This window comes from Sciurus carolinensis, chromosome 5, assembly GCF_902686445.1.
Source record: "Sciurus carolinensis chromosome 5, mSciCar1.2, whole genome shotgun sequence".
In the NCBI taxonomy this organism is placed as follows: Eukaryota; Metazoa; Chordata; class Mammalia; order Rodentia; family Sciuridae; genus Sciurus; species Sciurus carolinensis.
Window position 1 is genome coordinate 46,501,115 of NC_062217.1, and position 15,553 is coordinate 46,516,667.

A 15,553-nucleotide genomic window follows, 5' to 3' on the forward strand; every position below is an offset into this window, starting at 1 on the left:
ATATTATTTCTTACAACTGCATATGAATCTACAAAATAAAAATTTAAAAATATTTCCCTCTAGGAAGAACATAAAACTCACACCTTCTTCAAATGCATTCTTTTATTGAGAAGAACGATCTCAAGGTAGTGCCCTTTGGGAGAGACATTTCTCATCATCATGTACATCAAGATCAATCATTACTCTCAGCAAAGTACAAAAATACACACATCAGTGACTTCCGTACAATAAATACATAATCATGCACCCCACAATAAAAGGCACCAAAAACTGGTCACTTAGTAGTCATAAAAATTACTAGCTACATTAACAAAGCCACCCAAATTATCTGTACAAGGAAATGTAACAATATATTCCAAAGGTGAAAACACATAAAACATCTTTAAAATAGTATGCAATAAATATCTCAACTGTTATAATATATTTCAAAAATTATGCCATTGTAAATAGCATGTAAACAAATAAAAGTCACGTCTTATCATTATGAAAAGTAATAAGAGCCAAAGTTATAACCTCTGCTCTGTCAGGTATATTTCACTGGCAAGTGTGCTAAGCAGTTAAAAGTTTCACCCTTTTCTGCAGCAAACAGAGCCCACTGTGTAATAAATAGACATCACCGGCATCTTTCAGATATAAGTACTTAGTCTCAAAACAGACTACAAAAATGTTGTAATTTTTATCTAGAAATAATATGGTAAGGCTAAATTAAAACTATTTTTTGCAATATAAGGAACAGCAGGAACTGTACTGTTAGGTTTTCAACCTGATGATAAATTGGAGGCAAATAATTTGAATCCCCTTATTAAAAGTGAAACGAATGTGCTGAATAGAAGGGCAAAGTGTCCAGCCTTCTGAGCCTCTTTTTTTTTTTTAAATAAATGTTTTATAAAACCGAAGAGTGAAGTTATTGAATTAAGAATTTTCTTTGGCTAGGGAACATAAAAATTGTTGGTATTTTATATAGATTGGAAATAGTGACTTAAACAATGCCTATGAAAATGTGAGTATACATACAAGTAATTTCCATACTTCCTGACAGCAAAAATACAATTTCTTTCTTCTCTTAAAGGATTCCTATAGCCTAACCCTCAATAAGTATTCAAAGATATTAAATCTTATAACTCAAATATTTTCGTTTTGTTTTATCTCTATCGGAGCTTTTGTGGCACACACATACTAATAGTACACTTACTATATGCTAAGTATGCTACCTGTTAAATATTATTTTTCTCTACTCCCCACTAACAACTGAGGTGAAAACTTTAATCCACAACTTCAAATGGATCCTTTAATGTCCAAGGAAAAGCATTACTTTTCTTCTCCTGAGGTTTTACAACATAGGCCTCTTAGATATTTTGGTGTGCATGTCACTAATACATGCCTTCCTAAAATGAACCTGAAATTCAACTCATGTTCTACAAATTTTCCAGTTGCTTGGATCACACTTAGCACCTCAGTTCTACAGAACTGATGAAAAACATACATAGGATGGTCAAAATTATTTGTGGCTGATATGAAAATACAAAAATCATGGGCATAAAAATGGGATTACTTCTTTATTATGCAAGATTTGGTCAAGTTTTCTTTTGGGGGGGGCATTGAAGAACACTTCTCTGAAATAACCTGGGAAACATTTGGTTTAAAAAAGAATGTCCTCTGAATATCTTTAACAGACTCTAGAAAAATAATTGTGAGAACAAACTTGAACTCTTGGATAGAAGCCATGTCTCATTTTATTTGCATCCTTAGTATCTAAATGAGTGCCAAGTATAGAGCAGGCAGAAAAATGTCTATCAAGTGAGTGAAGGAAGAGAACATTTCATTTAATTAAAATTTTGACTAGTATTTTATTTTAGAAATTATCAACTTAAAGCATTTTCTGTGTTAACTCATCATTATTTGGGAATGTGGTAGAAAAGTTTTATAGTAATCACAAAAGAAAAACAGGTCCATATGTAATGGTTTTAGTCTTTAGATTCTACCAGGGGTGATAATAGTCACAAACCTACCATACATTTACATTACAGATGCCATTAACATCTGAAATCACATGAATCTCCCTGGTTAGGTATATTTAAACATTTCATCTTCATTGTTTTTCTTATTCCTTCTCAAGTCTCTAGTGTATGTAGGTGATCAATGTGTTTATGAAAATTGTATATGCCTAATGTCTGTACAAGAGAAAGATAATCTTTATGACATATTTATGAGTTACAAATAAGAATTTGGCAGTTATGTGATAAACCACAGCCTTATTTTCAGAAATGAATATTCAGATTTGGTAGGTCTTTCTGATGTACTGTCAACAAGTGGTTACCCTTCATAAAAAAACCACTTTTGCCTCATCATCTCCTTTTGGTTTGTCCAGAGTGCATGTACACTCATGAATGTATTCACCTTGTGGATTTTTGGGGAGTTCTAATGTTTTATTTGTGAAAGTACAAACATATAGAAACATTTGGGTTTCAAATTTCCTTCATCTGAAAACATTTATCAAAGTCCAATTATGTGCTTGCTAGACACTGCAACTACTAAGACAGAAAAATTCAGGGGGAGAGGCAGGAGTGTGTGTGTGTCTAACTGGAATATGATGTTTGTTTAACATAAAAATTTTCAAAATACTATTGGGTATGGATGAAATACCTGCCTGGAGCCATCAGGTAAGACTACACAGAAAGATATGAACTGAATCTTGAATGAGCTCATCTAAGGCATGGGATTATGCCAAAGCACTAAATTGTGAATATTTCCAAATTCCTGGAATATGAAAGATCAATAGAGGGATGATGGTGGAGGATCTAAAAAGGTGGAGAGAAGCAAAGTCACAGAGTATCTTATTCATCTTGCTAAAGAATTAGGTTGATATGTTATAAAGAAAAGGGTACTTAAGAACTTTTAGGAATGAGATGACAAAGCAAATTTGTGTCTTCTACTCTGGTGGGAGAGAATAAAATTAGGAAAACTGGTTGTTGAAAAATTATGGCAAAAGCACAGGAAAGAAAAACGGTGAAGCTGGGGATATAGCTCAGTTGGTAGAGTGCTTGCCTTACAAGCACAAGGCCCTGGGTTCAAATCCCCAGCACCACAAAAAAAAAAAAAAAAAGAAAAACGGTGAAGGTTTGTATTGATGAGGGCCTGAACCAAGGCAACAGAATTATCACTTTACTGCAACTGATCATTTTTACTTTTTTAATGAATTAGAAATGGAATGAAATGTCAATTCAACTTTTGAAATGGTCAAAATGAAATATGCAATTGCCAAAATAATGAAAAAATATGATATATAAAATGCTTTTACTTACACAATCCAAAACTAAGATTAGGATTATGCATTTGTTTTGTTCCATATTTTAGTTTATGAGTTTCTTGGCAGAAGAACATAACCTACAAAATGTTGCCATAAAAACTTGTTATCTTTCAAATGCTTTTCAAGTAAAAGGAAGAAAGGAAACAAAAGAACTATTCAAGTTCACAGCTTCCATGCTCATCATTATTTCTATTAAAACACCTCTATACAGTTGAAATCTGCAAACAGGGCAGGTTCTAATTAAAATGAATTAGAATTAATTTCAATTATACTAAGGTCATCCGTGTACCAGGTCATTGAAAGAAAGCAAATTCCAAGGAAATAATTTCTTCCAGTCACCAAATTGTTCTGGAATAATCATTTAGAGATCAGTCGTCATGAAAATTAAGTTGTGTCATTAGGACAAGATCAAAATACCACGCTTATGAATTTCAATTCAGTCTTTTCCTTTATGTCATACAATTTATATTCTCTTAAAATTCCACATTTCTAGGGGATGGGAATGCTACAGGAGCTCCAAGTTGCCATACTGTGCTATAATAAATGCCAGATTTAGCAAAGAAAGCTTCAGGTCAAGAATCAGATGGTGAATGAATTCAAATGTCATGCAAAAATAAAGTCAGGATTCACTTATATATAACTAATTTAATGACTTTAGCCAGGTTATTTGAATTTCTAATTTGTTTACCTTAATTATGCCCAGATTTCAATTATGGCAACAATTAGGACAATCTCTGGTTTAGTTTCTCTATGGGAAGTTTTAGAGATGTGCTGCATGACAAAATACTATTCCATGGTCTGAGAATGTACTCAGTGACCTATGCTCTAGATCAAAGGCACTCTTCAGAATGGGCTTACCCTTCAGGAAGTGACATCACTGGGAAAAAACTAGGTAAGAATCATATTCCATTTTTTTAAAACTAGTTTAAAGATATTTTTCTCCTTGGTGGATTAAAACTATGAAGACATTAATTGTTTGGGTAGAATGTAGAGAAAAAAATGAAATTACCTAAACTTTTTGAAGATTTTAGGAGTTGTTAGCCTATCCTAAAATGAATATGACCCTGTAGTATACAGATGAAAATGGCTAAAACCCACAGATAGTACTAATTTAACTTCATTTCATTTTTATTTTTTGCAATACTGGGGATGGAATCCAGGGACCAAGCATGCCAGGGAAGTGCTCTACTACTGAGATACGTGCCCAGCCTTTTGCTTTCATATTTAAATGACACATCAAGGGGTATCCATTTTGACTTTTAATTTTCATGTTTATGCCTCTCTTTAAATATAAATGACAGTGGAAAAGAAATGACAAATTTAAGTATGATTCACACTTTACATAGTTCTTTCTATAGCAGAAAAATCACCAAGTACTTATAATTGGCAATATCATGCAGCATTTCTGATTGGGAAAACATAGGCACCAAAACATATAGCTTATAGAAAAGGTCATGATGACCCAGTGCTGAAGTCAGTTATGGAATCAGGGAAACTCAAACAATATTCTTATCTCTATAATTACAGAATTTAGATCTCTACAAAAATTATAAATTTTAATAATTTTTTACTCTTTTAAGTGAAAGGAAAAACCATCATTGCTAACAAATTTCAAGGCTTAACAATCTCATGAAAATCTCTTTGGTCTGCAGGGTGTAGGTCTGATTCACATTTACTCGGTGTTCTTTTATTAGGAAACAGCTAAGCCCCTTGGACTAATTTCTCTGAGTCTCTCACTAAGTTGAAAAAGCACAGACATCTGCCCCATGTAATAAACACTTGTGTGGACTATATCAAATGTCTTGAACAGTTAGTCATCCTAACTACTTCCTTAACTGAATTCTAAACTTCAACAATAAAATGGGCTCCCTGAATTCAATACCTATTTTTATAAGATCCAGATACAGTCTCAGACATCTTCAATATGCCACTTTTTGTTTAGTGGTATTATGCCCACCATACCACATACCTCAAATGTGCTTTGTGTTTCTATAAGGTAAAAAATATCTATATTCAAACTATTCCCAAATCTTTGTCATATTATCAAAATTTCCTTTCTCCCATAATTTCTATATAATGTTTCTCACACATTTTTATTTTCCTGTGCAACAGCAAAATTAATATAAAACCCTGTCTTTAAAAATGATAATAAACTAGTTCCTTAGTCTTCTAATACAAATTCTTAAATATCTCAAAATTCATCTATTGTGCTCACTGTAAAACAGAAAAAAACAGTAGAATTTAGGGGTTATTTCAAGTGATTTCTTTAGCATACCACACCACTTCACATTTTTTTTTTTTATTCCTTCCTTAAAAACAAGTGATTTTATTCTGTGTGGTTAAGTTGTGCTATTATGTTTTAAATTTTGGATTTTTAAAAAATTTAATCTAAGTAGAAATGATTCAAAACTCAATTAAAACTTCATTTACTTATTTGACAAAAGCAACCATTATCCAGTGTGGTTACTATTTATAAAATAGCTCATAGTCAAATGCGAACATGTTAAAAATATATACCTACGAACAAAGTCCTGACTGCTAGAGGTATATGATACTTTGGGGAATTCAAGATTCTCAATGTTCATTTAAATGTACTGGCAATAGAATCTTTTATAGCAAATACTGAAAATTCGCCACAGGAAAAAAGTTAGACATTGAAGACATGTTATATATTGGTAAACTATAGCATAATGAATCCCTTGACTCTATTAAATTCTTAACATTGGTCATTTTCTTTGGCTTTATGCCTTTTTAATATTTATTTTAGATGCAAAAATCATTTTTTAACAAAGTCTTGACCATTCAATTATCTGTGATGGTGAAGAATATCAATTTTTACAAGAAAAAAATTGGGCATCTGTTTGACAGAAACGAGTACTTCAAGTATATAAGTAAATCATTAACAGAGCGATTCCACTTTAGGCAACAGCAGTAAAAAGGAAAAGAGCTAGAATATGCATTTTGTATATAGATTACATTTCACAACATAATAAATAAATGCACTGATTTATACAACTTGTGAAAACCGTCTTTCAATGGTTATAATACTGCCTATGACTGACAGTGTTGTCGTCAGCACTGTCTCACATACAGAAATTCAAAAGTAAAATTCTTGCCCCTAAAGTCACAAAATATACAGAACTTTTATTTTTGTTTGTTATTAAATATTTTGACTGCCAAAAGTCCTGCAAACTAAAATACACCTTGGCAGTTTGAATAACCAGCACAATAATTATTTTGGTATAAAAGATAAGAAACATTTTAATATGAAAATAACACCAGTAAAAGGAGGAACCTGTTGTATAAATAGACATGTTAACAAAAAAGTAAGACTTTTATCTTGCATAAGAGAAAGAAAAAGTTCAATACAACTTATTGAAGATTTGAAAATAATTACCATATTTTCCCAGCTCTAGATAAATATATTACTCCAATTAACTAGTCATCTTCAATATACAATATATAACTCACAAAACTGGGAATGTTACAATACCAAAACCTTTCACAGCACTAGTTACCAGTTACCAGAACTGTAAGCAATCTTTAGCTACATATTAGTTTAATACTTAGAGTACAGAAATAGATATGGCTAAGTTGTGTGAAACAATAGTGCAATCAAACATTAAGGGCCCCAAGATATATTCTTTTTCCTTTTTAGCTTGTATATCTAACTGCATTATCCTACTTTATTAGCATTATTAACTGAGTATGAAACCCCTTTATTTTAATGCATTTTAAAAGTAACTCTCTGTTCAGTTAGGTTTGGCTAATTTACTCTTGAAATGCAGTTACTATGAAATACTCAGACTATAAATTCCTATACAGTGAATAACTTGTAGCTAAAATGAAATATTTTATGTGTAGCTTTAAAAACTTTTAAGTAGTGGTTTGGTTTTTATTTTTCCAACTAAAACTTGGAAATACATAAAAAATTAGGAGAGAGTATATAAATAATGTAAATAGAATATCTTAGTTACATAAAGGGAACTGTCCACTTACATCCTGTAATACAGAGTTTATCTTAAACATTGTTACTGAGTTAATGCAGTCTCAGTTACTGTTAAACTTCTTTTCCTGAAAATAACAGAATTATACAAATAGGTACAGTCCAGCTGTCTTTAATCTCTCTTCTCTATAATGATAAACCTTTGTACTTCTTTTCTTCTGATATAAATGTCTCTAAATGAAACTTGGAGAAAAATGAGAAAACAGTAATAAAGATAATAAAAACAAAGCTTTGCTTTTTGCAGAAGCCAATAATTATCACCTTTTAAAAGTTTTGGTTACTTCCTTAGGGAGGCATCCTATTACTGATGTGACATGGAGACTGTCCCATCAAAGTCAGTCAGGGGATGTCTCCTTGGAGACAGACAAGACCCAGGCCTCATGGCACTTGGGGTGGAGCAGTGAGAGGAGGAGTGTGGCAGCCAAATAGTGGGAGCCACCAGGGAGGGCAAATCCAGTAGCTAACAGCTCCTATTGGAGGAATTTCTACTTCTTGCTTTCCTCTTTCTGTACTGGGAAGAACTGATGTTTTAAAACTGCCACTTGTATTATCCACCTCTCAATTCATTGTCTATCCAACGTACATCTGAAAAATGTACAATTAGTTCATTGAGATGGGGATGGTGGGGCTGGGAAAGATCCTTGGCATCAAAGTTGAAAGATGTGTTGTTCTCAGGGTTTAATTAAAAGACTCATATCATAACAGTATGAAAGTACACTGTACTGCTAGCCCCACAGAATACAGTAGACCATTTACTTTAGAAGTAATGTATAGAGAGAACCCCTATAATTGTCTAAGTCATAGCTTGAAGGACTATGTCCTCCTTTGATTCCTGTCAAAAATAACCCATGAAGTCTAAAATAGTGCCATCTTTATTTATAAAAATTAGTTAAAGGATCTCTAGGCAGAAGAATGTATTTTGAAATATTATGCATACATTCTATCATGTATATCTAAAAATAACAAATAAAAAATTTTTAAAAATTAATGATCAGAGACACACACACACACACAGAAAGAATCTCTAGGCAGTTATGTTTTGTTAAATTTCATCAATGTGCAAAAATTATTAAGTGAAGGATACCCAAAAAGTCATTGGGAAAAATTTTATTTTAGAATTAAATAATTTGCATTTGGGTGCAAGAATATATTATTTTCAGGTATATTTTAAGGAATTATTAGCCATATGACGATCAAGATAAGTTGGCATAAGAAAAACAGATCAAAATCTAGTAAGACATGCCTACTTTGAGGGAATAAATAACACATTTGGTTTACTTGTAATTATTTTGATTATTTTTTTTTTTTGCCTGCCTAATGATTCATTTAATGTGTGTGCTGCGATGTGTCCTCAAGCATGAACTATGGCAACAGAGTAACCTAATGATAAAACAAAAATGTACAAGTTGAAGGAGACTGACCAGTCTTTACTTATCTCAGAACATATTCTTCTGAAATGTCCCTTGTGACTTGTCATGAACAAATGAACATGCTGCATAGGCAACAAACCAAGCAGATCTGGATTGCTCCTGGCACTTAGTACTGTGAGGGGCTGGAGAGAGTTTGGCTGAGCTGGTCAGTCAATCTCCTGTGCTCCACCTTAGCTACTCAAATAAACCCACTGGGTAGGTAGGGTCAATCTAGAACCAGAGTTAAGAATAAGGATTAAGAAGAAAACTGCTACGGTGATGAGAGATAAAAGAGGTCATTTTGCAGTAAGACAACTGACTTGCAAAGGGTAGTGGAAGGCAGTGAGAATCTGAGCAGCCATTACGGTATTAGGCATGGGGAAATGTAAAGCCAGAAAGTAGGAAAGAAACTGAGAAAGGGAGATGGAGAGACAATGAATGGGGAATACTGAGAAGTTTGGAATTTTACTTAGGGCTGACCCTGTCCCTTTCCTTCATGAAAAGCAATTTTTCTCGGGAAAGTAAAAGTGAAAGAAAATAGATTTGGGCTGTGATTCTCCCACCTACGCCCTAATTATCCAGGCGTGGGAGAGACTACATACAAGGAGGAGCTGTGACAACTACATCTGCCATCGGTGCAGGGGTGAGCTTCTCATGCAGCACGTGCATGAGTATAAGTAGAGAGGCCATCTGCACTCCCCAAGCTGTGACCCCATGCCAGGGAGAAGCAATTCCCACTTGATGGTTTTTAAACCTCAACTAGGATAAGAAGATGGTTTCTCTGTGATGTTGACAGGGGCTTAAGGAGGCTCTGAAGGTGCCATGCTGGCACCAGGTGTCATGAAGTCATGTGAGTCCTGTATAGACACATGTAGACAAGCTGACCAACCTTACAGGGAGAACGGCTATCATTTAACAAAAAAAAAATAAAAATAAAAAAAAAAAAATCCAAATTGTCATTCTAAAGGATTTCTCTCATCCAGGGAAATTCTAGTTAATTAAGGAAAATTCTAGTTAATTAAGGACTCCATTAACTGAGATTTTAAAGAAATTTAAAGATGTTACCTAAGTGAAAAGATCATCAACAAGAAAAATTTCAATCCTTTACATCATACTCGAGTTCAGAACATGTAATAGCTTGTGAATTTCTTCTATTGGCAAAGAGGTATTTATTTGTGGGGGGAATCAATAAAGATTTTTATATTTTATAGTAACACTTTCTTAATGCTAGAGCTCTCCCCCGCCACCAACCCTTTCCTAAGACCTGGACCAGGACTAGGGTCTCAGGAGAGTTCTGGAATCTGGCACCTGTTATTTTAGTTTCAAAGGAGGAAGTGCATGGAGTAGGACATCATATAGGGTGGGGACTACAAAGAGGACTGGAAAAGACTTCTGGCTTCACAGGAGTGAATAAAATTAAAATTTAATTACTACCCTTTTAAACTACTTGATACAAATTCCCTTTGAAAAATTTCCATTTGTCCACAACTTAGGTAAAATATATAGTCAGACATGGAACCCATTGGGTGTATTTATTTATCTATTTGCAGTGATGGGGATTGAACCCATAAACTCACACATGCTAGGCAAGGGCTCTACCACAGAGTTATTATGTTCCCAGCCACCCTTTTTATTTCTAAGATATTCAACTTTTGTGACTTTACCAGTTAAATACCCAAGTTATAAATAAGAACAAACTGTCAAATAATTCAGTTCCTTTAAGGTAAATGATATGTCTGACAATAGTTCACTTCAAATGCTCCTCTATCACTATTTCTCTTTAAATGTTGGACAAAGATTGTCTAGAAAATATCAATGATACTATGTCTCAAGATAATATATATATGTGTGTAGGTATATATACACACATATGTGTATATGTACATTAGTGTGTTTGCATATCTATTGAGCACCTCCCAGGCTACTTTATGAAAACTGTCACCACTGGGTCAGTACCCTGTTTACTTCTCTTATATAGAACATTAAAAATATTATATTTAATTTCTTGGCATATAATGGCTAAAGAAAGTTTATTTAAAGATATTTTTGTGACTTCTTGTATGTATGTCTTTGGCTTTCAAATATTTGATAACTGTAATGTTGACTTCTAATGAGCAACTCTAACGTATAATGGTTTAGAGAAAGGAAAATAGTTTCAACCTGATAGGTTATAAGAAATGTGAGATAATAAAATAATAATAATAATAGTAATAATAATATTATAAAGCCCTTAAGAAAAAAATTAAATTTCTTCTGTTGGGAAGTTCATGTCAGAAGTCACTGTAGCTAGTGGGTGAGTCTGGGTGACCAATCAGTATACAAATCTCAGCTGAGACCTTGGAGAATTCCTAGATGTCAACAGTCTGTCATAAATTCAAACAAAATATTAAATGATTATTAAAATGAAATGGAAAAATAGGAACAAAATGTGGAAATTTTGCTTTGGAAAGTTGTAATAAGTTCTGTTAGGTAACAGCATGTAAGTTTATAAAAATATCCAAATGATTTTCTTAATGTGCATACCTATGGTTTATGTATGATAAGGTGAAATAAAATTGGCTTGCATAAGATGTTTATCATTTGTTGATTATGGCACAGACACATGTTCACAAAATCTTAGGTATAGAATATTTATATAAAATTCCACATTATAGAACAGAAAAGTGCAGTGCCCTTAGCCAACAAAAAGGTACGTGGGTAGTCATAAATCAAATTCCACTAAAACTGAGATTAAAGTTACTAAAGTGTTATAATATGACATGCAAGAAAAAGAAAGACAATTCAGGCAGGAACACCGTGCATTAAGATCTGCATTATTCGTAGTATTTGATAGGTTGGTTTAACTATATTCTTTGATCAGTGAATGCTGGGAACCTGCAGTGATACCAATCTAACATTCAAAACAACTTAATATATATCTTCGTCTCCTAACCAATGATTTAAAGGAAGAAGCCAATGCCTCCAAAAATGAAACCCAAGAAGTTTTAGCCACATACTGTTATGTGGTTGCACAGTAAGAACCTTCTATCAGACCAGATCTAAGGAAAGTAAGTGAGTTGCAATTCCACCTTTTAGACAATGCAATCATCTCGGATGCCGCCTACTTTTTTCCTACTATGAGCATATTTGAACGTATCAGGTTTGCACAATAAGAAAATGGCTTTGTGGAATGTATTTTTTGGCACAAAAATATTTTCTAATTCCGCAAATCAAAAGTCTCATTATAAACAAAATATCAAGCCATAGAGGTGCTTCAGTGGTGCTTACTTATCTATGCAGAAAACTACAAGAACAGCCAATTGCTTCCAAGAACTTTGTATTAAGTAGCAATTACTTTTCTTCCAAGGAATAGCACCAATATTACACCTCAGCCGGGGGAGTGTTCCTTCCAAGCTCTTTAATTCCCTGGAGAATTCGCTTCATATGGCCCACCTTCGGTATCCCCAGGTCCTAAAAAAAGAAAAGAAAAGGAAAGAAAAAAAGTAGAAAGAAAGAACCAAGAAAGGAAGGAAGAAAAGAAGACAGTTTATTGATAAAACTGTGGATAAAAATTTTAACCAGCAAATAACATAACTAGTATTCAGTTCATACATTTTAGTTTATATTCAAAGATTCAGGAAGTGATAGTTAGAAAAATAAGTTAATGAAACAAAAATAACTTGACAATGAAAAATTACCAACCAGTAAAAAAATCACATTCCGTATAAACTCCTCTTGACTGTGGTATTTTCACAAGTAGTCCTTTAAGTGTCAAAAACGAACACATTTTTTCTTTCTCTCTCCCCCACCCCCACCACCTCTGTTTTCAAGATAGGCCCTTTCCAGATCTCTGGGGCAAATGAGGTAGGACACCAGAAGATCCACAATTAGTTCTAAGGCAACTATACACTTCTTGTGTCTTTTTTTTTTTTCTGGAGCTGGGGTCTTATTATGTTGCTCAGGCTGATCTTGAACTGCCAAGTTCAAGCAATCCTCCCACCTCAGCCTCCCAAGTACTAGGACTACAGGTGTGCATCATCACACCCAGTTCTTGTGCTAAAATACCAAACTTTACAGTGAGGCCTAATCTTTCAGGAAGACAGTAGTGCCCACCCCCTACATTTAGAATGTGAATGCATTTGCAGTTGCATTTGGAGTCTTTGATTTGAGTAGAATATCTAATTTAAATATATTTTATTTTTGGTAATATATATATATATATATGTATAAAAAATTACTTAAATAGAGATACATGTTGGTTGATACTTTCCCTCAAAATACTACTTGTATCCTTGGAATTATTCTTCTCCTTTCTTTAAGGACTGCCTTTCTATAAGTGCCAAGAATTCAATATTCATCTTTCAAGAATGGAGGATGACTGGTGTGTGCATAGCAGGCACGTGGCAAATGCTTGTTGCAAGAATGCATGAGACACATCCAAGAGACCCACAATATCCAGCATCCAGAAAACTACAAGAGTTAAGGCCTCTAAACCCTTCCATTTTTGTAACATATAATCAGTTTGCTAATGTGTGAGGTCAGACAACCTCTTCACAAAATGGTGTGAAATGTTTGAAAATTAGTGAAAAGATGACTTACAAAGCAACTGAAAAACAGAATTATAAGATACCACAGATTGCTTGTCAGAAAACATGATGATATCAAATACCCACTCTGTTCTGTAACTTAATAGCATTATTTTTAAACTTTTAAATGGAGTAGATCCAACTTGTTTAAGTCGACACACATGTATACATGCTCTTTCCCTACAGGCTTCATGAGCTCTTTGCATTCTGCTACTGGTGATTTTGAATCCTTCTGGAAAACATTCTTTCTCAAGCTAGTGTTACTCTCAAGCTTGAGATAATTAAAAGGTGACATTTTTATCATATTTAATTGACCCAGAAAAATATTTTCTCATATAACATCAGGACATCCAAAAATCAGTTGTAATATGACTATACATGTCCTGAGTATGTGATAAAGAAGAGACTTAAAAGTAAGGCAAAATCCTACAGGAAGATACCAGTGCCTGTTATCTAAATTTAGAATGTGCATGCATTTACAATCTTATTTAGGTTCTTTAATTTGAGTAGAACATTTAGGTATGCTTTATACTTTGTGATAACATAGGTATCTACTTACAAAATATATTTAAATATTAAATATTTTATTTTAGGCCATATACATACTGTATTCTCCAGAATAAAAATGTCTCTGTAATGAGGTAGACTCTTCAGAGTTAATATTTGGTCTAATGAGATCAATGTTTTCCTGTAACAGAGCGACATTAACTTCTTAGCTAATTTTATTTCAGTTGGAGTCCAGTACTTTTATGTCTCCTGGGAGCCAAGCTGTGATAAAGTTATGCTATAACATTTCTTGTATTTTTTCTTTCTTTATATCATATGTCATATTGTCACATATCATTGTATACTTATTTTTATCATATTCTTTACGATTGGCGTTTTCATTCTTTGGATGAATGGGTCTAATTTTGCCAAAGCATACTTTTTCAGTTATCCTTCCATACATACATACAATTTTTCAAGCTAAAAAAAAACACTTTAACATTTTCTTTGACATCCCTCACTTTCTCCTACTGGGTTCCAGCAGGGAAAATATTAGAATCAGTTTGCTTCTTCATCTGCTAAAGCACATGAGAAATGTTTTCTTTCCCAGTTTTATGTAATTATTAACTTATTCATTTTTTGCAGTACTAGGGAGTGAACCTAGGGCCTTGTGTGTGCTAGGCAAACATGCTGCCACTGAGCTACATCCCTATCCACTCTTCCCAATTTTAGACGGTCACACTGCCATTTCTAGTTGTTTCAGTGATAAAGTAGTACGGCTTAAGTCAACCTCTCAGTAGCAGTTAGCCAGGTGAAGCACCTCAAAAGAGGGTACCCCTAAGGTAAGAAGGCACTTTGCATTGTTAAGCAACGGAAATAAGGCCAATGTGGATGGGGCATAGCCCAGTGAGGAGTTAGAGACTCCACAGGAGGTCATGTAAGTAGGAAGAATCTCAAAGGCCTCCATAAAGATGTGAGCCTTTATTCTCAGAGCAATGGAAAGTCACTGAAAGGTTTTAAGTAGAAAACTCATATACTTGATTGATGACATTAAAATATGACTGTGGTTGCAATGTGGATAATGGACTGAGGAGACAAAGTACCAGCGAAAAAGTCAGTTAGGAAGCTACTGACTTTTCACAAACAAGATGTAACACTAGTGTGGAGCAGCACTGTAGAAAGGAGATCAGAGCAATGAATGGAGACTAGGATCAAAGTGATGTGGTGAAAGGCTTCATAGGAGCAGGGTGAAGCGGGTGGATAAGGAAGAGAAAGGTGTTAACGGGGATTCTGGGTTTCTCTGCTTTCTAGCACTTGGAGAGCCAGAAGCTTGATTTACTGAAAACACTAAACACTGGCAAAGGGGCAGAACAGGGGTGGGACAGGAGATCAAGAGCCTGGTTTGAATATGTTAAGATTCTATCCCTGTGTGATATTCAAATATCAAGTAGAAACAGTTGGGGATGCAATCCTGAAGTTCACAAATGATGTCAGGCAGGGACAGAGGGATAACTTGTGCACTATTGATATAATCACAAGTAGCATTTGTAGCAATGGGGATGGATGAGATGACCCAAAGGACAGGTAATCTTTCACTAATGTTGAGAGGCTATTCTCTGCTCTTTCTGACAACCACAATCACAGAATGTCAGGGGAGACTGGTCTAGTTTCATGGTTTTGTACTACAAAAGGCTCTTTCTGTAAAAAAAAATGTCCTTTCTTCATTCCCTTACACACTGTTTCACATCCAAAAGAGTTAAAAAGGACAGTGTCAACACAA

General features: G+C 34.0%; 1 protein-coding gene across 4 annotated transcripts in view; it reads right to left on the reverse strand.

Annotated features, from left to right (window-relative positions):
* Window positions 1-808: 808 nt before the first annotated feature.
* Window positions 809-15,553, reverse strand: part of Dgkh (diacylglycerol kinase eta) — a 182,440-nt gene continuing 167,695 nt past the window's right edge. For 3 of the 4 annotated variants that reach the window (XM_047552712.1, XM_047552710.1, XM_047552713.1), the window contains one exon: window positions 809-12,172. In XM_047552712.1, coding sequence (XP_047408668.1) covers window positions 12,120-12,172 — 53 coding nt within the window. In that variant the 3' untranslated portion in view covers window positions 809-12,119. The remainder of the gene's footprint in view (window positions 12,173-15,553) is intronic. The other variant, XR_007108745.1, reaches the window with a different exon arrangement.